Here is a 26,899-nt window from a genome sequence, read left to right as displayed (position 1 = left end):
TCCTTGGTTTTCACCCAAAATAAGTAGTAAATAGAACTGCAATAACTATTATCCAACTGAAGCAGATGGGAAATCATCAATTCCAAATGAAGAATTCTTCCATAACAGCACCTTACATACAAATCCTAACCCAGAAAATAAATAAGCCTTTAGCTCATGTAATATATTGTCTTATAATGAGTTAAAAAAAAATCAAAATGAGTAATACATCTGTAAACTGGACAAACAAATACACATATACAAATCCTTCTATATCAAATCTCTGCAGATAAAAGTTTTTATCACTGAGTAGCAAATGTCTACCATTTGTCTCTTTTCTAAGATTTATTTATACTCTTTTCTTTCAAAAAAAAACTGGAATGTAGCTATGCAAAAATTATCAAAAATGGAAGTTATACAACTAACTGCTTTGTGTCCATGGTAATCAATTTTGTATGGTTTAACAGGTAGAACTACCTTTCTTTATTCTCTGTTTCTAAATACACAGATTTTAAAAGAAAATGTAGCATCTATTTTCTTCTTTTTACCACAACCATAAAAATCTAGACCACTCATTAGTCAACTGGACTCAAAAAAACGTAAATTTAAGAAAGTGAGAGAACATGATTACTCATGGGTCAGATAAGCACTCAACCATTATGCTATCAAAACACACTAATTTTGAGTGACTAAGGAGAAAGTATGACTGAATTATACAGGATACTGGAAAAAAGAGTTACTCATTTCAGGTGGGTGGAAGGACTCCCACTCTGAAATAAAGGAGAAGAAGTGACAGATGAGAAGTTGAGACACCCAATTTTCAGTCTAGCTCTGCTACTAATCAGTGTAAACTTAGGCACCTCATTCCACCTGTCAACTCTGCTTTCTCCGACTTTCAAAGAAAATCTTTGCTACCTCTCTGAGTTTTCTTTCCATATATGCACACACACATACACATACACATATAAAGAAGGGGGGTTTAAAACATACAAAGCAAAACATAAAAATACAGGCTGATTATTAAGCGATTACTAATACTATCTCCACGTAGAGATCTGGCCAAGTCAGATGCAATAGCTGCATTTGTGATTTTTAGCAGCATCTACATAGCCATATTTATTAGACAAAATAACCTTAAATACAGTTGTTCTCTCCAGACTTTATTAAACAAGCCTGTTTTTTATACATGGGTCAATGGCAAATTAGCTCAGATCATGGCTTACAATTTAGTGAAGTCTTATCTGAAAATACCTGTGAATAAATACATACAAACAATACAAACACACAAACTCAGATACAAATACACAAGGAATTGACTAAATAAGAGAACAAAGACCATGAAGATTTAGGAAAATTTTCAAAAGACACAACAGGTATGAAAATCTACTCAACTCAATTTCGAATGCTTAACTACTGCTGCAGCTTGTTCCGGGAATATACTTTGGGTGGGGGCTAGAGACAGCTAGGTTTCTGATTTACTCACAAACCTACTGGAAAGATTTTATTTCTTTAAGGTGTAGTTCTTACCATAATAGTTTTTCTGTTATTTGTGAGAAGGAAAACAGAGCTATGTTAGCTATATAAGTAGAATGAAAAGGTGGTAAGAGAAATGGGTACCCTCAAGACTTGTGTGAGGTCCATAATGAGAACACAGCAATGGAATAGAAAACACCGCCCAAAATAAATCTATCCAACAGAAGGGAAAGTGGAGCAGTGCCTTGTTTAAAACAGACACCTGCCATATGGATTCATTCATTTGCATGAAACAAGGAGAAAAAAATAGCCATTTGGTCACTGTGGAGTTGCCTAGAACAGTGGAGAACACAAATGATAAATGACTAAAGAGAAATTACAACACTGGCAAGGGGGAAGATATGAGAATCATGGAAGAAATTAGCTATGTCCCCTTAGAGTATATGATTGACAAGGAAGGAGAGGGTAAGCACAGATTTTAAGAAACCAGATTTCAACATTTTTTCAAAAAATTAAAAGAATTCAGCAGTGGGGTTGGATTGACTGGGTTTGAATCCAGGCTCTGACACTTAGCTGTACGTTTCTTAATCTATAAAATGGGGATAATAATTTTATTTCAAAGCTTTCATAGGATTATTATAAGAAACAAAGGGAAAAAATAATGGCTAACACATTGAAACTATATGATTTGCCAGAGAAAATTCTAAATACTCCAAAGGTATTAGTTCATATATATTCTTCACAAATGTATGATTATCATTAGCCCTATTTTTACAGGTGAAAAAATGGAACTTAACCCAGTGACTGATAAATATTTAGTGCTTAATGAATATTAGCTTTATTTTCTGACTTTAAAGTATAAAGGGTTATACAAGATTCATAAAAACTGTTCTTTAAAAAAAAAAAAAAATCACAACTAGAATCAATGAAATAAAGGGAGCCAAGAAGAAAAACCAATGTGCTACACAGAGAGTTGGGAGATGTATTTGAATTTTAAAAGGGCATGAATAAAAGGAGGCTATATATATATAAGAGGGATAATATTCTTAGAGGTCCAAGCCCTAAATGAGATGAAGCTGGCAATAAAAAGAGCTATTTCAAATCTATTAATTACCATAACAAGAAAGGAGGAGAACTACTTGGAAAAAATGGAATGCAGTTCGGTGACAAGAGAAAACAGAACTCCTCAAATTTCTTCATCAAGAATATACTTTGTTTCCTTAATCATTCTCTCTTCCTTTCTACTATCTCCTTTGCCATAACCTATAGATGTACTACTCAATTCTCTCTCACTGACTTTAAAACTAAAACAACACAAAACACTTCTCTCCTTTCTTCTTCTCGTCCTCTCCTTCCTTGCCTCACTCTTCAAATGAAAAGCTTATTAGATTGTATATACGGTAACAAAATAAAAATTTTTTTTAAAAATCCTTGGAACTACACTACATGGTGAACCCTAAGTTAAATAATCTAATATAGTTAATAGCAGAATTATAAAAATGTGTTATTATCAATTGTAACAAATATTCCACACCAATGCAAGCTGTTAACTATAGGGTGGCATATGGGAAACTTGTATTTTATGCATGATTGTTCTGTAAACCCACAACTTCTCTAATAAAGAAAAGAAAAGAAAAGCTTATATTTCAGTCTCCATTTTTTCATTTCCTTTTCTCTCTTCCACCAGTCCCCTAAATGTACTAAAAAAAAACTTAATTGCCAAATTCAATGGAATCTTTTCAAGACTGATCTGATTTATATTTTCTAGTATTTCAGAACATCATCCATATGCTTCCGAGACTCTTCCTTCTGTGATACTCTGCTGGTTTTCTTCCCCACCTCTCCGTGCCACCCCTCTCATCTTCTTTAGTTCTTCTTTGTCCAACTCTAAATATTGGTGTTCTGTTATTGCATCTCTTCTATTCCACTCGGAGGTGAGATAAATTCTATCTTAATTAAAAAGTAATAATAATAATGAACCTCTATGCTTTCCTTTTTTTGGGCACAGTACCAGGCACCCTCAGCTCTCTGGAACTGAACACTGAAACTTTCCCAGGAACAAGAAATGAAAAAAAGTATCACTCCGTTTAACCCATCCCATTTTCTCATTAGGAATCCAGCTTCCTTTGAGATGCTCAATAGGCCTTGTTTGTAACATTTATTTGGTTTCTCAGTATCTCGATTTCCTCGTATTTCTCCTAAGACATACAATGAAAGCCTTTGGTTCCTCTTCTGCACCCTTAGGGCTTTTTGTGGGGTTTTTCTGTCTGTCAGTACTTGCGCTGCCTGCTAAGCTACTTCAGAATTGACTCTCCTGTCTCTCCCATCAGGCCAATTAGGAATAGCTTGTTTCTTAATCTCTGATGAGTTAGAATAGGGCTTTCAACCATTAACCAAAGTTCCTAATATTTACAATTTTCCCCTAGCTCAGACAATGCTTGTGGATCTGTAGGATCAGTGATTAAAAGCCATAAAAGCTGAAAGTTAAAAACACAACAATCCCAAAGAGACCATCTGAACTAGATGCAGAATTATCTTTTAAATTTTCAAAGGACTTGTTTATACAGGGAAATGTGTATCTGTTCCCCAGGAAACCCAGAAGGAAGGGAGAACATATTTGCTTGGTAATCAACCATTTAAGCATGGAAAATATTTCATGCTCTGAAAACTTTAAAATAATTTCCTCTCTGTCTCAGATTATCTAATCTCAGATATTTTTCTGGATAAAATCCACTAACCTCATACTATCTTTGCCATTTTCAGATTGTATCAACAAAAGTATATATCACTCTCCAGTGCTTGATGGGGAGGCAACTAACAAGAGCCTAAAGTTCAACTACCTTGGAAACCAACCATACTTAGGGAAAGATTCAGAGCAAGCCTCACTCATTCTTTTTTCAAAAACTTCCTCTGTGATCTTGGCCCACCAGGACCTTGTATTCCTGCAAACTTCCCCAACATCGACAGTCTCTACAATACAATCTTGCAGTTAATTACTCTATGCAATCTGTAGTCCTAGATTTTTCAGGTACGTACGATCTCTCCATTAATGGTATGGTATACTTCTTTTGCATGAGTCAGTACTAAACAGACCATAAGCATTTGACTAAAACTCACTGAGGTATTCCTACTAGTTTACGGCTCCAGTGACTTCTGCTCTAGGTAAGCAAATCTCGGCTGTGTCTATCTGTCTGGGGATGTCTGTCTCTCCAGATTTTGTGATGGTGGTTTGTCTTGAGACCTCAACTCTTTGATGGGGCCAAAGAATAATCACTGGTTTTCAGTCTGTACAGCCTTTCCTGGTTGTAAGGTTAGTAGTAACCATTTCTAAGCTCTTTACATGTTGAAGCTGAGACCAGAAGTCTCACTTATATCTTGGGACGTTCCTCTGAGAACTGAGACCTCGTGCTATTAAGAAAGCCCAGATACATGCAGAGCCAGCCCCAACTTGCTAGCCATGTGAGGAAACCATTCTGGCAATGGATCCTTCAGCCTCAAGTTGAGTTGCAGAAAATGACCCCACGTGAAGGAGAAACAAATTTCTCCGACTGCCCTCTTCCCTGACTGAAGATTCACGAACAAAATAAATGCTTGTTGTTTTTAAGTTTTGGATGGTTCATTTAGTAGCCGGTTGTACCTCCTTCAGATCCTTCTTAGCAAGGCTTTCATTGTCTTTCCACCTAAAGTATACCCACTGCACACCCCTCTTTTCTCATGCAAACACATACACCCCTCATTCTGTATCTTCATGCTTTCTCATGGCTCTCTTTTCCTTTAAACAATCTGTAATTGTGGATGTGTCTGCATACCTGATTAATTTCTGCCTTTCCCACTAAACTATGCTCCATGGAAAGAGGGACTCTGTCAGTGTGCTTCACCATGATATCCATTTCCTGGTCCAGAACACAGCCTATTCAGTACCTCTAAAGGAATGAACTACTTCAAATAGGCATTGCTTCCATGCATTCCTTGTTTGAGCCTAAGTTTCCTCAACACTATCGAAAACTGAGGGTAAAACCTCTTTGTTGGGTGGGCTGTTCTGTTCATTGTAAGATGTTTCACAGCATCCCTGGCTTCTAGGCACTACATGCCAAACCCCAAAGTGTAAAAACCAAAAATGTCTCTAGACATTGCCAAATGTATCCTGGGGGCAAAATCACCCTTAGTTGAGAACCACTGGTTTAGCTTAGAAGATGTTACTTCCCTAGCATTCTTGTTTGAACTAAAAAGACAGCCTTAATAATGAGGCAACTCAAGAATGTGAAATGTCTTAAACCGAAACCAGTCTTATCATCGTATCCTTCCCCTAATCTTCCTCAAAACCACTTAACCTGCTCTATGTGAGAGAGACTCTCAGAGCCCTGGCATTATGAATTTCCAATCATTCTAATAATTGGAAATTTCCACAATAACTCTTTCAAAATATTCTTCCAAGGAAAGTCTCCATTTTCACTATTTGGGTATAGCTAACGTGATTGCAGTTTCCAAGAGAGCAAATATCACCAACCACTTTGAGGGTCTCCTAATCAATCACATAACCCTGGTAATTAAAATGCCTAACAAAGACCTATAAACTTAAACATTGCCTATGAGGAAAGTTATTCCTGTACGGTTTAGTCTAATAACTGAAATTTTGCTTCTTCCTTAAACAATATCCTCATTGTCACTTTTGTCAAAAAGATTAGCCATTGTTTGTTTATCTGCTGCAGGCTAAATGAAGCCAGCTGTGCCAATGAACCAAACTCTAATGCTTGCATTCTCCCTTTAAAGAAAGTCAGGACTGAATCTGCATTTGAGTAGGCTTTTGGGTTTTTTTAAATAAAATTAGCAGATGTTGGTGGGTGGGCTGTTATCCTCCCCGAACTAGGTAAGGATAAGAACCTCCTTTTTCAACTTTCACCTATAAAAAGAGGAGCACCAGACCTGCCAATTCCACAGGGCAAACCCCACTGTCTCCATTAGCTTTTTAAAATTCATCTAGTTTCTCCTGTTGTACTTTGTAATGCCATGCTTTGTGCATTAAATTACAAAACTAACACTGATTGTATTATCACACTATGCTGCCCTTTTCATACCCTGTGACTAATAGTGTGGTTGCAGAGTTGATCTTCGAAGGTAGCTGTGATAATAAGCTTTGGCCCATGGACCTAAATTCCAAAAGAAATCAGAGCAGACCTAATGAGAAACAGAGAGTGGGACTTGGGAGCATCTCACAGCAGAGCTTGTAAAATATAATTGGATTTGCCTCTTTCCTGTACGGAGTTCTCATTGGTGTGCAAGTAACCTCCTAGGACATTGGAAGTCAGAATCACTATCCAGGTATCAATACTTAGGACTGAAACCTCAATGAACCAGAAGCCCAGCATTTTCCATCCAGGGATTTCTAACTTTTAGAATGCTTCAAACACCTTCTGATAGTATTTCAATGGAGTTGACCTTCAGGGTAAGCAGTAAGAACCACAACTTTAGTCTCACATATTCTGAAAAGCTGGTTAACTGCTGCTGCCTTTCTTGCCACTGCTTGTTTTAATTAACAGCATTTCTTACCCCTGTTTCTCCTGGGGCTTCGAGAGGCTCTCTGAAATGTATTTAGCATATTTCAGTTTTGGTTTGGCACAGCCTCTCAATTTATGAGGTCATTTAATTCCAGTTCAATTATTCAGCACAAATTGGCAGAATGAAATGCTAAAAGAAGATTGGCATTTTCAATCACGTAAATCTCATGTTACATAAAGTGAGCAAATTTCTCCATTGTTCTTACTGACCTCTGAGATAATTTACTGCTGACACAAAACAGTGTGGGCAGGCTTCTGTGTTTAGCAGGCTCCCCCAGGAATAGGGCTTTGGCATCTTCACCTCAACAGAAACTGAAGGTAAGTAACAAAAATGACCCAGACTCGGGATCATTTGTGGTATGACTTAGACTAAGCCCAACACTCTAATTCCAGACGTGGAACAAAGAGCAGGTGCTTCTTCCTCTAAATGACATGTCAAGTATGAGAAAATCAAAAGGAAGCTATTACTAGCCACACATTCTCCCTAGATTTAGAAGGAAGGAAAGGAGAGGACCCTATCCACAGCTTCCCACCATTCACAGCAGCAGGTTGCAGACCCCTGGAGAAATTCAGGCATGTGCTCCAGTACCTCAAGGAAAATGTGGATCCCACCTCATCTCAAGATTGGGGGTTGGGTGGGGAGGGGGTGGGTGGCCAGAATGCTTATCTAGAACATCCAGGCATTCATGGGTGTCCACACAAAAGCAACCCACCAATCCTCCCACATTATATTGCTTAACGCCAGTCCTACTTTAATATTCAAATATAACATTTTTTACCTAACCGAAATTTGCACAGTAATCAAATGAATCCGGTTTGCTTTTACTTTAAAAACCCTAGGCTTCAACACATTTAAGCCCCAAAAGGCAACTGTACCAAGGATCTTTACAAGTACATTTGGTGATGAGGGAGGCCTAATTTAAAACCACATGAGGCTTCTGAACCCAATCAGTCAGACCACTGGAGAGAAAACATTTAAAATACTTCAGTCAACACCATCACCTCTATCTCCCTTTTGAAATCCTTTTGACCTGAGCCTTTCTTACAACACTATATTCTAACTTGTACAGAATTATTTATGTATATGTGCCATCTCCCTTCAAGATTAAGTTTCTTAAGGCAGAACTCACATCTGATTTACCTCTTTTTTGACCTACACCATAAGAATGGCATAAAAGCAAGATGATAAACACTCATCATCAGTTGAACACTCAACAGATACCAATAAGGCTAACGGTCGCTAGGTATCAAGAAGTGAAAAGATTATTTCAAGGTTATTAATTAAGGACATCTTTTAAAGGACCTACACTTTAAAAATGCAAAGTATTACACAATGCATGATTCTTTTTAACCCTATGTTAAATACTACAGGAATTCAAGAGAGAACATAATCAGGAAACCAAACCAGGATAGGGATTAGTAGTCAGAGGTGATGATAAATGGTCTACCTTCCCCTAAATATAAATAAACATACATATGTATACAAGGAAAATAAAAAGAAGCTGGAGAATATTGGCAAAAAATATATATCTACTCAAGTCAGAATCTAGAATACAGTTTACCAGGGAATGGGAATGGGTAGGTAATGGGGAATTAAGGTCTAAAATGTCCAGGCTTACTATTTGGAATTACAGAAATGTTTTGATAATGGACAGTAGTGAAGATAGAAGAACATTGTAAATGCAAATTAACAGCACTGAAATATATACATCTGAATGTGATTAAAAGGGAAAATCTTAGATTATATATGGTAACAGAATAAAAAGTTTTTTTTAAATCTATGGAACTACACTACACAAACAGTGAACCCTAAGTGAAACCATGGACTATAGATTAATAGTACAATTATTCAAACATGCTATTATCAATTGTAACAAATGTTCCACACCAATGCACAGTGCTAGTAATAGGGTGGTAAAAAGGAATCCTGTATTTTACATATGACTGTTCTGTGAACCCACAACTTCTCTAATAAATTAAAAAAAAAATTTTTAACTAAAAAACTCTCTACTCCAATATGAAATTGTGATAAGTTCAAAGCTTTTATTCATTCCTTTTTTTTTTTTCAGAAAGCAAGTTTATTTTTGAGTGCTTTATGTTGGTATGTACAAGGTCAGCCATTCTTCAGACACAAGCTCATTACCAAGGAGGCCAGAGTGTAGGAATCTCAGTCAACTTCACCTTAACCTATGTGTCTCTATGTGAATAAGAAACTCAAGAGAATTTAAGGGTAACAAAAAGGTATGCTATTCCTTCCTGGGTTTCTAAACTTTGCTAATAGCAACTCTATCAAAATCAAGAATTATACAAACCTCCTGATGGGGTTAATTATCCATTAATAATTTTTTTTAAAGAAGAACCACAAGATAAAGGATGATATCTATATATATTAGACAGAAAAAGGAGAATGTTGTCATGAATGCAATGCCAAGTTATGCTGACAAACCGAAAACCAGTGGAATCTCTACAAATGCCAGGCAGCTTTATTGCAAGACAATTATAGCTACTTCTGCAGAGGATGCTAAAGTTAATGTTTAGATTAGCCTTAGGAGGTAAAGTCTGCAGGCATTAAAGGAACAGCCATGAGGAGTACTGGAACAGTGAGTGACCCCAGCATTTAACTGGCTCTTTAACTATGCAGGGCTTTGGGGGACACACCAAACAAACACAGCCCCCAACTCCTGTTAGATGGCACGGAACCATTATTCTTCTGCCTGACCTTGCTACCTTAAAGCAACACCCAGAGGCAGCCTGTCATCCCCAAAAGCAAGTGAGTGGGCCTGGCTTTCATCTCCAGCCGGAGGAAATTAAATATTATATGCGACCAGCAGGCTTGGAACTGCTCTAGAAATGCTGACATGATAAATTTAGACGTGCTGTAGTGAAAACTATCAACTGTCCAAGAACCATCATTCTCAAAGATTACAGGTACTTTTAAAGGCCATCTTTCTTTTACTCAGGCATAAGACATGGAGAATTGTTCAACTATCTCCAAGACTTTGACATAAATCTTAAGGTTTTAATTTACATTTGGAGAGGATCAGCTGAGCATCTCTTTTGTGGCAAAGTACTTCCCAAGTGCTGGGTTTGTTTCCTTATAATGAAATGATATGTTTGCTTCTGTTTGATTTATAATTAAGTAAGTCAAAGCAAATGTGACAACTATCTGGAAAATTTGACAAGGATCAAATCTTTCCAAGGCCTTATATTGTGGAAGCAGCATGGTGCAAAGGTTAAGAAAAGAATGGTTTCAAGTCAGACAGACATGGGCTAAAACCAAGCTTTACCACTTATTCCTTGCATGGACTGCAGCAAGCTGGCAAACCTCTCTAAGCACCAAGCCTTCCTGACTTGTCAAACAGGGGATGATAATAACAGGACTTATCTTACAGGGAGCTGTAAGGAGAAAATGAGCCAATGGATACATCACACTTCATACAAAATAACTGCTTAATACAAGGTAGTTATCTCCTCATGATGATAAATGTCCAATTTTTATACAGTAGAATACTACTATTGTTTTTCTTGGGACACAGTTCATGTTGAAATTATTTCAACAATTCAGACCCTGACATTCCAGAATGCTCAAGCAACAGATTTAAATCATTAACAGACTTCAAGGAAGTTTCCTCCATCATATCTACTTTTTATTCAAATAAAAAGCAGATCTTAAGAATTTTTTTGCAAATATCTAGGCATTCCAAATTAATATTACTACTTCTGACTTAAAGCATTTATACATCTCCTTACTTACATAATTTCCTTTAAAAGGAATATGCCCTCATCTTAAGTTAAAAAACATAAAGCATGAGACTACTCTCCAGAAAAGCCAAAGATTACCTAACTTAGCACATAGTAAAAATTTCCAATTATGTGTTTAGAATTTTCCTCCAGAGAATATTCTTCTCTACATCATTTTATTTAATTACTTATGTCGGAATTTTCTATTCTCTATAAAAGAAAATGAAAAGCAATGGTTTAGAAAATTATTTTTCAACACCATTTGGTAACATCATCAAGGTAAAATAAGGCTTGCATCTCCTGTGGCTGTTCCAAAAATGGCTCCTCCTGAGTGCCTCTTTGTTGCTCAGATGTGGCCCTCTCTCTCTAGCTAAGCCAACTTGGCAGGTGAAATCACTGCTCTCCCGCCTACATGGGATCTGACACCCAGGGGAGTAAATCTCCCTGGCAACATGGAGTATGACTCCCGGGGAGGAATCTAGATCCAGCATCGTGGGATGGAGAACATCTTCTTGACCAAAAGGGGGATGTGAAAGGAAATGAAATAAGCTTCAGTGGCAGAGAGATTCCAAAAGGAGCCGAGAGGTCACTCTGGTGGGCACTCTTATGCACAATATAAACAACCCTTTTTAGGTTCTAATGAATTGGAATAGCTAGCAGTAAATACCTGAAACTAACAAACTACAACCCAAAACCCTTGAATCTTGAATATGACTGTATAAAAATGTAGCTTATGATGGGTGACAATGTGATTGGGAAAGCCATATGGACCACACTCCCCTTTGTCCAGTGTATGGACGGATGAGTAGAAAAATGGGGGGGAAAAAAAAGGCACCCAGTGTTCTTTTTTACTTTAATTGTTCTTCTTCACTTTAATTTTTATTCTTATTATTTGTGTGTGTGGTAATGAAAATGTTCAAAAATAAATTTTGGTGATGAACGCACAACTATATAATGGTACTGCGAACAACTGAATGTATGCTTTGTATGACTGCATGGTATGTGAATATATCTCAATAAAATTCAAAAAAACAAAACAAAAAAAGTGGCATTACATTTTCTGCAAGCTGCATGTCACTGAAATCACTACCTCTGTGCTCTTAATCAATCAGTAAAGGAGAGAAAGAAGACCTATCAGAAACATACAGGAAGGGGGCCGGTGGCAGGCTTTTTAAGCCTCCAAATCTCTGCCCTGGTGCCAGGATCCCAAAGTAGGGAAGAGGACAAAGAGGGGAGAAAGTTGTTTCGCTATATGGCTATATAAGCAACATGCCAATGCATATAGGCAGGGAGAAAGAAAAACAAGAAAAATTTGCAGTTTTTTGAACTGACTTTTGAAAGACGGATCAAAAGCACAATTTTAAAAGACCTCAAGAATGGCCAATACATTTGATTTCATCAAATCAATATTCTTAGTCTTAAGCAAACACTAAAAATCCATGAGAAATTAACCAAATCATTCACCTAGAAATGAATTATCATCTGAGGGTTCCAACTCTGATGAGAAAAAGAAAACAAAGGTTCTTGAGCAGGGAAATAAATTGGAAAACAAGCAAAACCAATTTTCAGAGGGAAAACCAATTCCGCTGATTTTTGCCCTTGTTTTAAAAAAGAAAACACTAGGATAAAAAGTTCCATTGTATAGTAGATGAGAATTATAAATACACTGCTAATTAGTATTTAGAGAAAATATAATTTTCTCTAAATACTATATAATATATAATAGTATTATATATCTAAATACTAAATACCATATATCTATATAATATAGATATATTATAAATGTGAAATATTCAAAACATAATGAACTTACTTGCTTTTCCCTTTGTATACTGTAGCATAAGATCCTTCCCCTAGCTTTTCCAGTTTTTCGTATGAGTCAGCTTTTCCAAATTTGGGACTTGTCGGCTAAAAAGAGAGCAGAGGGTAAACAAAACAGATTGTATCAAATTAATTAACAACAAATACCCTGATTGTGCTAAGAATATACAGATTTTCTGCCACTTTTTAAATAATTTTTCTGATTATAAGCATATTTATTTTTAAAAACAGCATAATAAATATATTCAGGACACAAAATTCAGAAAACACAAATAAATACAACATAGAAGTTTAAATTTACCCATAATGTAACTACCAAGAATATTCTGATAATTCTTCTTCCAGTGCTTTCTATACACTAATGATAGTTTTTTTTCAAAATGGGATTCCACTGTGCATTTTGTTGGGTTGTTTTTTTTTTCACTCAATATATTATAAACGTTTTTCCATGTTATCATATAATCTGCTAAATCAGAGGTCAGGAAACTATGGCCCCTAGGCCAAATCTGGCCCAGTAACAGTTTATGGAAAGCCCGTGCACTAAGAATGGTTTTTACTTTTTTAAAGAGTTGAGGAAAAAACAAAACAAAACAAAAAAAAAAACAGCATTTCATAATGTAAAAATTATAGGAAAATCAAAGTTCAGTGCTCATAAAGTTTACTAGAAGACAACCACGCTAATTCCTTTATGTAATGCCTATGGCTTTCATAGTACCACAGAGTTGTAGTTGCAACCACGACCATAATGCTCGCACAGCTGAAAATATTTCCTACCTAGCCCTTTTAGGAAAAGTTTGCAGACCTCTGCTGTAAATCATAACTCTATAACATTCTACCATATAAAACTACTCCTCTAATAACGTCTAGTGATAATGCAAACAGATAATCAAAGATGTATCATTCAAGTACCCTTATTAATACATAAAGGAATTCTCTTATGTATACATAAACCAATCCTAAAGCCTACCTGCAACAAGATAATTCCTCCTTAAGAAATGGTAAATCCCATCATGACCAAGAACTCATCTCTCGCCCCAACTTCAACCAGAGAGCAAGAAAAGGAGACCATGTCCTCCATGAGGGAGAAGCGTTCATCTCTTATTTCAACTTAAATTATCTATTATCTTAATGTCATTGTAAAAGAGTAAAATCAAAACATATTAGAAAATGGAAATTTTATTAGGAATGAATTTTTTATCTTAAAAAGGGATTATCTTATCATAGTTGTAAGTGCACATATAATTAGTAAAAGGTGGCTGATTGAGGTACTTCCTAAATAACTAATTTTAGAAGTTAGTTATTTAGTTAGTTATAAACTTCTTGCAGAAAGTTTATAGAACACTATTCTTGAGTATGTGATTTCATGACATGAAAAAACATATTGGCAACGAATCTGAATCCCACCATTTATGAAGATTCTACACAGCAGGTTGAGCCCATGTTTCTTATCTGTTTCGCACCCAAAACTCCACATAATGACTGAAAAGATATTTTTCAAAATTTAAAAAACTGAATCAGGAATAAAAAACAAAAGAGTATTAATGTCTAACGAGAAATTTTGAGGGATTCTTAAAGATAGAAAGTAATCAGCATCCACCCTGCAGAGAAAAAAATGGAGGAACCTAAAGCACCAACGTTATGTAGGAGAAGACTAATCCAGATAATGAAGCAGACCCTCTAGGTAAATATTAGACTAATCAACACAGCTGAACAAGTGTTCTCCTAAACAGGCTGCAGGGCATCTGCACAGATAAGACAACTGAGAATATGGGCACTGGGGCTACAGAAGCAGAGCAGCAGGTCACTGATAACCAACAGGCAGATAAAGGATGATGCCCCAGAAGCCCCAAGCTGAAATCCCTGCCTTTCTCACACAATCACCAGAAACAATTCACAAAAAAAAACAGAATAAGCCAACCATGATTCTCAAATACAGAGATGAGTATACAATCAAAAACCACAAATCATTTCAGGAAAATCAACATCATTAAAGGGAAGCATAAACTCAGTGGGCAGATAAACCAAAACCCTGGAAAACAAAATTGACAGTGTAAAATTAGGAATAAATTAGAATGGAAAGAATCAGTAGCTTCAGAGAGATTTGAGAAGCTATCTCATCTTTCGATTAAAAAAAACTATAGATCTTAGAAATTAAACACTTTATCACTGAAATAAAACATTCAATGGAAAGTGAATAGAAGAAAGGACAGAACTGAAGCAGTAAGCTCAATGAACAGAATTATTCTCCCAAAAAATATAGAAATAAGATGTATCTAAAAAGAAAGATTATTTGATAAGCATAATACTTTCACAAACAACAATGGCTGAAATAATACAATGAAGTAATATTTTCAAAATTATAAGGGAAAATAATTTTGAATCACTATTATTATACTTGACAAGAAAGTCCCTCCGGTGCAATAATGTAAACACAGCAAATTTACCACTAACAGAAAATAATCTAGATATTAAACTCCATATTATCTTATTATCAGATGTAGTTGAGGTGGTGGGAGAAATCCAGGTAGGCAAGAAACAATAAAAAAGGAGAAACAAAGCATGGAAAGATTTCTTGAATTGATCAGGATAGACAGTGTTTAACTCCAAATGCATAAGATTAAGTATGTTTCTAAATTCTTTAAAGAATAATATAGATAAGAGTAATGTAATATAGATAGAATAATATAAATGAGATGTACAAATTCCAAAAACATGGGGAGAATGCAATTAAGAAGGTAGAACATACTCTTAGCCTTCCTCTTTCAAACATACACTCAATTTTGTTCTTTATACTTACAATGTTGTACTACCATCACACAGTATTGTGCTATCCATTTCTGGATCTTTAAAATCAATCCTGTTGAACATTCTGTACTCCTTCAGCATCAAATGCCCAATCTCTGCCCTCTTTCTATCTCCTGATAACCTGTGTTCTTAACTTTAGCTCTCAGAGTTTGCTCACTATCGTTAATTCATATTAGTGAGATCATACAGTATTTGTTCATTTGTTTCTAACTCCACTCAACATAATGTCCCCAAGGTTCATCCATGTTGTTGCAAGCATCATGACTTTATTCTGTCTTCCACCTGTAGCAATTATCCATCATATATATTTACCAGTTTGTTTCTCCATTTGTCCACTGATGGACATTTGGGCTGTTTCCATCTCTTGGCAATTGTGAATAATGCTGCTATAAACATCAGTGTACAAGTGTCCATTCATGTCCTAGCCTTCAGTTCCTCTGAGTGTATACCTAGTACTGGTATTGCTGGATCATATGGCAATTCTGTACTTAGCTTCCTGAGGAACTGCCAAATTGCCTTCCAGAGGAGTTACACCATTCTACATTCCCACCAACAGGTATAAGTGTGCCTCTTTCTCCTCATCCTCTCCAGAACTTGCAGTTTTCTGTTTTTTTTTTATAATGGCCCTTCTAGTAGGTGTGAGATGATATCTCATTGTGGTTTTGATTTGCAATTTACCTAATAGCTAGTGAAGCTGAGCATCTTTTCATATGTTTTAGAGCAATTTGTATTTATACTTCAGAAAAGTGTCTTTCCATGTCTTTTGCCCATTTTGTAATTGGGTTGTTTGTCTTTTTGTGGTTGAGCTGTAGAATCTCTTTATATATTCTGGATATATACAGAATGTTCAATAAGGCTTACTGTAAAGGTTCCTAGATTGTAAGCTCTTACAGCAGTCACAATTCCTGAGATTTTACTGCTATTTAAGAGATTTTCATTTGGTACAAAATTTATATTCCCTGTAGCACACTATCCAATTTAACCCGTAAAGTCAGTTTATTTAAACAACGTAATTACATGGAACCTAGAATAGGGAATGAGATCTTGTTATTTGGTATAGGTTAACCTAATACCCCAGTACATCTCAGAGTATTTTGGGCAGAAAATAATGTGTATACACACACACACACACACACGTATATGCAAAGACACTTGAGGGACTGGGGGAAAATGTGGAAATACTAAATTTCCCCATCAGGGGAATTTCTGATATTCTTGCAATCATTAGGGACTCCCAATTTAATAAGTTAAGCCCTTGATCTTGGGGCTTGCCCTTATTAAACTTATTCCTGCAAAGGAGAGGCTAAGCCTACTTATAATTATGTCTAAGAGTCACCCCCAGAAAACCTCTTTTGTTTCTCAGATGTGGCCTCTCTCTCTCTAAGCCAACTCTGCAAATAAACCCTCCTTCCTATGTGGGACATGACTCCCAGGGGTGTAGGTCTCCCTGGCAACATGGGACATGACTCCCAAGGATGAGCCTGGCCCTGCAATTATGTGATTTGCAACGCCTTCTTGACAAACAGGGAGAGAAGAAATGAAACAAAATAAAGTTTCAATGGCTAAGAGATTTCAAATAGAGTCAAGAGGTCATTCTGGAGGTTATTTTTATGTATTATACAGATATTCCTTTTTAATTTCTAGTGTATTAGAGTACCTAGAAGGAAACAACTGAATCTGTTCAACTGTATTATAGTATACTTGATTCTTGATGATGACACTATAGCTCTATAGTTTTTATCATGTAACCATGTGTTCTAGTTTGCTAATGCTGCCAGACTGCAAAACACCAGAAATGAATTGGCTTTTATAAAAGGGGTTTATTTGGTTACACAGTTATAGTCTTAAGGCCATAAAGTGTCCAAGGTAACACATCAACAATTGGATACCTTCACTGGAGGATGGCCAATGGTGTCCGGAAAACTTCTGTTAGCTGGGAAGGCATGTGGCTGGCATCTGCTCCAAAGTTCTGGTTTCAAAATGGCTTTCTCCCAGGACATTCCTCTCTAGGCTGCAGTTCCACAAAAATGTCACTCTTAATTGCTCTTGGGGTGTTTGTCCTCTCTCACCTTCTTCAGAGCAAGAGTCTGCTTTCAATGGCCATCTTCAAAATGTCTCTTATCTGCAGCTACTCCCTCAGCTTCTGTGCATTCTTCAAAGTGTCCCTCTTGGCTATAGCTCCTCTTCAAAATGTCACTCTCAGCTGCACTTCAAAATGTCACTCACAGCTGCACTGAGTTCCTTCTGATTGTCAGCTCATTTATACAGCTCCAGTGATTTAACTTAGACCCACCCTAAATTGGTGGGACAAGACCTCCATAGAAATTATTCAATCAGAGTTATCACCCACAGTTGGGTGGGGGGCATTTCCATGCAAACAACCTAATCTAAACATTCCAACTTAATCCCCACTACTATGTCTGCCCCCACAAGATTGCATCAAAGAACACGGCTTTTTCTGGGGGACATAACATATACAAACTGGTACACCACGTGATTGTGAAAACCCTGTGACTGACACTTCTTTTCTTCTGTGTATGGGGGGAAGAGTAATAAAATAAAGACCAAAAATATATAAATAATGGGGGGATATGGGGTATGAGATGTTTTGGGTGTTCTTTTTAATTTTATTCTTTATTTCGGAGTAATGAAAATGTTCTAAAATTGATTGTGGCAATAAATGTACAACTATATGATGATACTATGAGCCACTGATTGCATATTTTGGATGGATTATATGGTATGTGAATACATCTCAATAAAATTGCATTAAAAAAAGAAGGAAGAACAGGAAATGAAGGGGAAAGTTAGTGGATGGGGAGATACACAATAAGAAAGCATGGCAAGTTAAAAAAAATCATAAAAGAAAGATTTAGTCCAAACATATCAATGATTACAATAAATATAAATGAATCATTTTTTCTTATTAATAGAACAGCTTTCAGATTAGAAAGACAAAATCTAGCAATGTTAGTGAGAAGTGACATGAAAACAAGAGTAAACCTGAAAACAAAGGAGCAAAAGGGAAAATTATACAAAAAGAAGTATTTTTAAAAATAACGCATTATAGCAATATTGATGGCAGATAACACAGAATTCACAAAACAATAAGTACATTAAATTAGGATGTCCCATAAAAATGGACACTAAAATATACAAAGGAACATAATAATTATAAACTATTAAGTGCCAAAGATTGAAATGTATGAACCAACTGTTGGTAGAAATAAAAGGAGAAATTGTCAAATCCATCGTGATAATGGGAGACTAACATACATTGCTCACACACCAACAGAGCAGACAACTAATAAATAAGCATATATGACCTTGAATATTAGAATTCAAATTTTAACCTAATGCACATATTAATATATATAAACAAATATTCTTTTTAAGCACATCTTCAACATTCACAAGCATTCATAATAGATTAGGCCACAAAAAAAAAAAAAAAAACCTCAGCATGCAAGACTGCAGAAGCACTTCAAGTTATATTTTCTGAACACAATGTAATAAAGGTAGAAAGTAAGAATAAATCTAAAACTAAATAGTTTAGCCTCTTAGATTAAAAAGAAAATAAAAATAAAAATATACAAATAAATATGTAGCAATAAGGGCATGATATTTTAAGTCCTGAGGGATGCAGCAAAATGAAAACACAGAAGAAAATTTAAGGGTATGTCCATATATAAGGAAAGAAGAAAGTTTGAAAGTAATGAGTTACACTCTTAAGTGCATCTAGTAAAGGAACAACAAAGGACAAAGTAGGATTATAAAACAACAGCAGATACAAATGAAATAGAAAGCAAAAATATTGTAGACATGATCAATAAAACCAACTGCTATTTATTAAGACCATCAAAATAGATAATTCTCTGGCAAGTCTCATTAAAAAGAGGAAGTTAAAGATCAAAATACACAATACGCAGATACAAAAGAGAACATAATTCAATATAACAATTCAGATTTGTTATTGTTGTTATTAATTAACCTGGAATACTATTTGCAGCTCTACACCAAAAGATGTCAAAATGTAGAATATATGATTTTCTAGAATAATATAAATTACCCAAATTTACTTAAGGCAAAAAAAAGGGGGAGCTCAATAAATTTTAAAGTTCTACACTTAAAAATAGAACAGGTTATCATGGTCATCTACTACTAAAATTTAAGAAACAGATAATTATTAAATTGCATAAAGCAGCTCCCAGAAAAATATAAAATGCTTCCAAATTCAGTCTCTGAGAATAGTATAATCCTATCAGCAAGTTAAATAAATTAATAACTAATTAATCAAACAATAGGCCAAGTCTCACTTATGAACATAGAAGCAAAAATTGTAAAAAAAAAAAAAAAAGAAGAAGAAAATTAATTCCCACAAAAACATTAAATGAATAGTTTTGGTGATGGTAGCACAACAATGTGAATGAACTTAAAACCACTGAATTATATATTTAATATAGTTAAAGGGGGAATTTTTTGTACATGTCACTAGAATAAAATTTTTAAAAAACCATAGGACTATACAACACAAACAGGAAACTCTAATGTAAACCTGGACTACAGCTAATAACACAATTATAATAATATTCTTTCATCAAGTGTAATAAATGTAACATGCTAATGTGAGGTGTTAATGGGGGGAGTTGGTATCTGGGAACTCTATTTCCTGAATGATTTTTCTGTAAACCTACAACTTATCTAAACACACACACACACACACACACACACACACACAATGGCAAAATAAAATGCATTTTACAAATGTAAGAATGACTCTACATCAAGAAATTTACTGTATTTCATTATACAGGAAATTTACAAATGGCAAATTCAATAAATCCTGAAACAGAATGTGAAAAACTCTATCATATAACTGAAAACAAAGAAGAATCATATAATATAGAAATGAAGGAAAGTTCACTAAATTTAATAAAATTATTTTATAGAAACCTATAAAATTATTTTATAGAAACCTATAATAAACATATTTAATGGTGAAACATTTAATTCATTACTTTTAAATTAAAGAACAAGACAAGGAAGTACCCTAACTACACTATTTGAATCATTAACAAACATTTAACTGTACTTTTTTTAAAAGTCAACCTCTTCTGTAAGATAGGAATCCACTATTTTAATTCTTACAACAAATAAATCTTTAAACATGTCTGAATATTAGAGGCTTAATTAATGTTACATCATTTGCAGAAAGCAAACACAATCTAAAATTTATCACCAATTCAACTGTAAGACAACAGTGAACCCTAATGTAAACTATAGACTATAGTTAATTGTGCAATTATAATAATATTTCCTCAACAGTTGTGATAAAGGTACCACACTAATTCAAACTGTTTATAATGGGGACGATTATAAGGGAACTCCGTATTTTCTGCACGATTTTTTTGTAATACTACAACTTCTCTAATAAAAAACTAAAAAAAAAAAAAAAAAAAAAAAAAGACTGAGCTATCTAAAAGGCTCAAAAGATGAAAGGCCAACCCATCTACAGATAAACTTTCCAGTTGTTCTTTCCTTAAGAATAGCTCATTCCGTGTAATGAAAAAGGACATTTCTGGCTGTGTGAGGAACTAAATAATTTAAAGGCAGACAACCATTTTCACATGGTTAACTGGAAACTGTGGACACTGAAGAGGTATAATCAGCAACTACTTCTGCTGTTCATCATTAACGCTAACAAAAGGAAGAAGAGAAATTTCTGAGAGTTTCAAGTACTAATCCAGGGACATGATTAAACACCCTGAAAAGAAGGAGGACAGTTCAAGAAAAAAAAAAAAAAAAAAAACACAGAAAAATGTTGGAAAATTTAGTGAGTGTTCCAAGAATGTTCCGATGCTCTGAAAGGTCAAGTACTCAATATGCCACAGAGTTGAATATCAAATTCGCCCATTTCCTGGTCAAAGTTTCCAATGCAGGGTGCAGTTTCTCCAAAACCCATGAGTACATATTGCTAATTTTATAATTTAATATTTAACAAAAACAGACTCCTTGCCTTCACAGACTCTGAGCTCCTAGAGCTGATAACACTTTCAGCATTATCTACTCTAATTATAAATCTATAAATATGAAAACCTCCCAAAAAGACTGATTTACCCAAGATCATACACTTAGTTTTAATTGAATATATTTTTCCTCAAAGCAAAAGACATCTATTTAATTTGCTCTCATTCAGCCCTCACTACGGAGAAAAAAAATCAGTGGCATACATTTTGCAATTAACAATGTTTTAAGAAAACATCCTCACCAAACAACAAGGGTTTATCCTATTTATCTATTTATACATACACACATATTCACACACATTATCTAAAAAAATTATCTGAGCTAGAGGGACAAAGCTATTTCAAAATTTAATATAGAAAGGAAGAAAAGAAAGAGGGAACAGAACAAAAGAGTTAGAAAAGGGATTGGGAGGGAGGAGGGAAGGGGAGGCGAGGGGCGAGAAGTTTGAGACGTTTTTCCAAGAATTTAGCTAGTCTTCATGTGACTCAAACCATGAATTTCAATGATGAGCTCCTTAAACTTTTAAGCATTACATTCATTTAGGACCACCTATTTTTTTTCTTCAAGAAACCTTTAAGATACAAACCATGTGTTGAGTTAAATTCAGTAAAATTAAATGGAAAATTACATTCGAAGTCTCCTGACTAGTCTTGTGTGGGTTATGTTCTCATGCATTTTTCATCACTGGCAAACAGCTTGTGAATGTCACACTTTTTACCATCACCCTCCTAAGCCTAAGTTTTAAATAGGAATTTTAAAACCTATATTAAACTTCAGTATAAAATGATTTTCAATAGGGAAAATATTGTGTTCGCAGTTCTACTATAAATTATTTAAAAGCAGAATGGGAGGTCTCCTTTAAGAATGAATACAATTGAAGTTAAAGAGAAAAAAAGCAGCACAAAATTACTTCTTTACTCCTATTAGTAGATAGATGCTAATGTGTATTTAGAACAAGTACTAGACACAATCACCACAAAATTGGTAAGAGACTAGGAAGCCAATATTTTCTCTTCCTGATAAGGCATAAATGATTTCCTAAAAATGACATATTTCACTCTTTGCTAACTGCCCTACATAAAAGAGTTGATGAAGCTGTTTTAAGACACACACCATACTTAAACTTACTATTTGAAGAACATCAATTGAGGAAATTACAAAAGCAAGAAGACTTTTTTACAAAAACACATCCCACTTATCCACAACAAAAAATTGAGTAAGACAAAATGGTAATAGTACAAAGTAGTCTACTTATCTAAATTAGGTGGATTTGGGTGCATTAACTGCTATAAAGTATATTCTATTAATAGTGAGATGATAGAAAATCAATATTCGCCACATTTGGTGGTAAAAGCAATGCTATTTGCCTTGTGAAACCAAGATGTAGATATTGTAGAAACACACAGTAATTTACAAATCAATCACGCCAGCTACATACAGATTACCAAAGGCATACAATGCCTCTTTAAAAGTTGTTTCAGGAAACAAAAGACCAGGCCAATGAGATAGGACTTTGACAGTTCCATGCTTTATGAAAATTGGTCTCCTATTTTAAGTATGCAGAAACATTCTGATCTGTAATCATTATGCATATAAACAAGGTATCCAAATGCCAAGTCTTTAAAGAGACAAAAAATAAAATCCTTCCTATCAAATGAACAAAACTAAGAATAATTCAAAATGAGTAGTCCCATTTTGTTTGATAACATTCAGGCCTTTGAATTGCCTTTTTTGAGGGGGAACTTTATGAAATCATCACAATAGCAGTTCAATCCAATATGTAGTCAACCCGATACATTATCTTTGACTGTTTGATGTCAAGTGCATGGATGAATAGGAAACAAGTTTATGAGACAACTATATAGTCCACTTACCACTTCCCTACTTTAGAGTGCAGGCTAGAGATGGCACTTTAGAGAATTGGAAATACAGAGGGCTAATCAGCAATTACTTGCAGACACTAACTGCGCAGAGATGTGGAATTTAATGAGAAAACGTAAATACATTTTTTACAGAATAAAAGCACAGAAAACCATCAATTGTCTGAACTAGTGAAGGGGAGCATTAGCATGGATAATGAAAAAATGCAGATCAACTCCCAGCTGAATGGGGCTTGCCATTCTGCCATGAAGGAGGAATTCCTGGCCTTAAGGGTTCTAGTCTACTGTGGGTGTAGTAATAACACCACCAACCAGCTGGCATCAGGGGTTTACTATGTGCCAGGCTGTGAACTAATTTAATTTTATCCCTGTAACACCACAATGAGGTTGGCTGTATCAGTATCTCCGTTTCAAGACGAAGAGTTTAAAGATTGGAGAAATAAAGCAACTCAGATCTAAGGACCTGTAGCTACTGGCAGAATTAGAATTCAAACCAAGTGAATCAGAATCAGGGGTCTATTTTCTTTATCACAGCTACACTAAAGTATCTTCCCATGGAAACCTAATTCCCAATGAAATGGAGGAGACATTAATCTTGCTTACATCTGTCATCTACTGAAGTCTACTCCAGAAGCAACGTTTTCGAAGTGCATTTTATAAACTGTTCAGAAATACCTCAGTGCTCATCACAATGATACCAAGTAATGGCCATAAGAATGCCCATATTTAGTTTCAAACTGAATTGATTTAAAATCGATTTAACTCTCATACATCACTGGTGGGAATGTAAAATGGTATGGTTTCTTGGGAAAACAGTCTGGCAGTTCCTCAAAATGTTTAACATAGAATTGCCATATGAGCCAGCAATTCAACTCCTAAGTATATACCCAAAAGAATTGAAACCATATGTCCACAAAAAAAAAAAAAAAATTGTACATGACTGTTCCTAGCAGTATTATTCAAAAATGAGGAGCAAAATGGAAACAACTCAAAAGTCCATTCAACTGAAGAATGCATAAACAAAATGTGGTATATTCGTACAATGGAATATTATTCAGCCATAAAAAGTAATGCAATACTGATACATGCTACAATGTGATAAAAACATTATGCGAAGTGAAAGAAGCAAGATGCAAAAGGTCATATAGTCTAAGATTCCATTTATACGAAATGTCCAGAATAGGCAAATCCAGCAAAGACAAAAGATAGATTAGTAGTTGAAGGGGACAGTGGGAGGAGACGTAGGGGATGACTGCTAATGAGTAGACTTTCTTCTGGGGGTGACGAAAATGTTATTGAATTAGATACTGGTAAAATGGAACAACTTTGTAAACATACTAAAAACCACTGGATTTGCACAGTTTAAAGGGGTGAATTTTATGGTACATGAATTATATCTCAATTTTAAAAGGATAAAAATTGATTTTAAATCATCTAAGGTTATACTAATATAACTATTACATCATTTTAAAATAGAATTAGGATTTTTAAAATCCTATGAGGATATATGGCTGCATTTTCCTTATTTATAACATTTACCTGCTGGAAAATAAAATAAGAAAATAAGCAAGTACACATTTTACAATCTAGGAGTTAGACATAATTTTAGAAGAATATACCTAAGTCTTTTTTTCCCTAAGAAATCCTAAATCTCTTACAACCCACTCCCAAATTGTGCTATTTTGCATATTATTCTGTCAGTGCATTTGTTTTAAACCATCCTTTAAAAAAATGACCCCTTGTTTAAGATTGTTAATAACCACTTGAATGATAAGAAACCCACAATTAAGAATCACAACCCCACTAGATTATATTATCACTGGAAGAGTGAGAGAGACAGTGAGGGGAGAAGGATTCAACCAGAACTGCATGACCCATGAAACAAATGAGAAATTGAAGTCAAATCTGCCTTGACTGATTTTTCTTCTCATCTCCAGAACAGGCTCTACCATCCTGCATTTCTAGCCCTATCAAACACAGCAGCCCAGATATCATCCACAGACGACAGGCAACTTGGTTACAAAACAGACCTAGATGCCGAACAGAGGGATGGAGCCAAGCACCACACTTGGTAACAACTTGACAAATGAGCTTGGTTCCATCTGGGAATTTTCCAGTCCCCATAAGAAGGCATCAAAGCCAAAATGAGCATGTAAGAAGTGGAGTGAAACTTTCATTTGTAAGTTGGCACCCTCCTCCCTTCTCTACACACGAGGCCTGTGCATCACGGGACGTGGGTTTTTATGTTGATGGAAGGAGGTAAATTTGGAGGAATTTGTGAAAACTGTAAAGAACCTTATCCTAAACATGAACTCCTAAAAGTATGCTCTGTTTAAGCTCAGCTAATAACAGTACATCTCAAAGAGATCCCTCTAAATTCAACCAACAGGACGGTCCCCCACAGTATTCCCAACGGCCTAGCTATTAAGGAGCACAGCTGGGATGGGGGGAGTGGTAGAAAAAGGGAGGGAAGGTTTGTCCTGTCAAGAGACCAGGCCCGGGAAGGGCAGACACTCAGAAAAATGCCTGAAACAATAAACACCATCTGTCAAAAACTCCTTGAAATATGTGAATTTAAATAAAACCACATTCTTTACATTCTGCCTGAATTTTAGAGTGCTACTATCTGGAAAACATCGGGATGTCCAGATCAGCACAATGACTTTTGAAGTCAAGGCGTGCGTGGTATCTTGAATTCAGTCACGGCTCATAACACAGGCAATAGCCAGGATGGGAAAAGCATACAGATAGAGATCCAAATGGGAGATGTGGTGTTTTATAATATTTTCTCACAGTATTTCAAAGGAACAAAAATGGCTAACCTGCTTTCCTCATTAAAACTGGGCTGTTAGGCCACACTTCTATCACTTTCTTTTTCCTTAATCATATTTTTGGAGCCTATTCAAGACACCTAGTAAAATACTTAGAAAGAAATAACAATAAAATAAAGATACGACATCCATGTTTGTGGCCATTAGGTGAAACGGACTCTTTTGATGTTTACCAGCAATTGTCACATCCTTTAAGGACCTGTAAGAATAATAAAAACTGTGTTCATAAAGCTCCCATGCCAGTGGGTATGAAATGATCAAACCCATACCCTGTTGCAGGGGATGTTAAATGGTGTTATACAAAAAGTGTCATCCCCTCCATTTTCTGCTCAATGGGGAATCCAATCAGAAATAAGTGTCTCCAGAAAAAAAAAGAGTGTGAATAAAATACTCCCTTCCATCACAACAGGGGAGAGAACAAAAAGGGTTCAGAATAAAACAGAATATTTTAGCATAGTGCCAAAGAGAAAAGAAACCATTTCCAGTGATAAGAAAAGAGCAAAAACATTTTCCACAGTATATTGAAGAGAAGAAAAATTTCTAATATGAAAAGAAAACAAAGCAGCTTCCACAGGTAGTAATATAAGTGTAGTGATATATAAAAAAAGACATCCCAGGATGGACCAGAAAAGGGTAAACCCAACACGAAACTCAGGGAGGAGGATCTAAAGGAAGTTAATACAATAGAAGAAAAAGAGGGGCTTCCAGTCAAACACGGTGGCTTGAACACATGTGTTTACTGCTCCCAATCATCAACCCATATTAAAGGGATAGTCAAGTAATAGCC

General features: G+C 35.4%; 1 protein-coding gene across 5 annotated transcripts in view; it reads right to left on the bottom strand.

The window, feature by feature from the left end:
- Positions 1-26,899, bottom strand: part of CDK14 (cyclin dependent kinase 14) — a 678,858-nt gene that overhangs the window by 452,737 nt on the left and 199,222 nt on the right. For all 5 annotated transcript variants that reach the window (XM_037836624.1, XM_037836622.1, XM_037836621.1 and 2 more), the window contains one exon: positions 12,562-12,656. In XM_037836624.1, coding sequence (XP_037692552.1) covers positions 12,562-12,656 — 95 coding nt within the window. The remainder of the gene's footprint in view (positions 1-12,561; positions 12,657-26,899) is intronic.

The sequence above is a fragment of the Choloepus didactylus genome, chromosome 5 (genome assembly GCF_015220235.1).
Source record: "Choloepus didactylus isolate mChoDid1 chromosome 5, mChoDid1.pri, whole genome shotgun sequence".
Classification (NCBI taxonomy): domain Eukaryota; kingdom Metazoa; phylum Chordata; class Mammalia; order Pilosa; family Megalonychidae; genus Choloepus; species Choloepus didactylus.
This window is presented reverse-complemented; position numbering and strand designations above follow the sequence as displayed.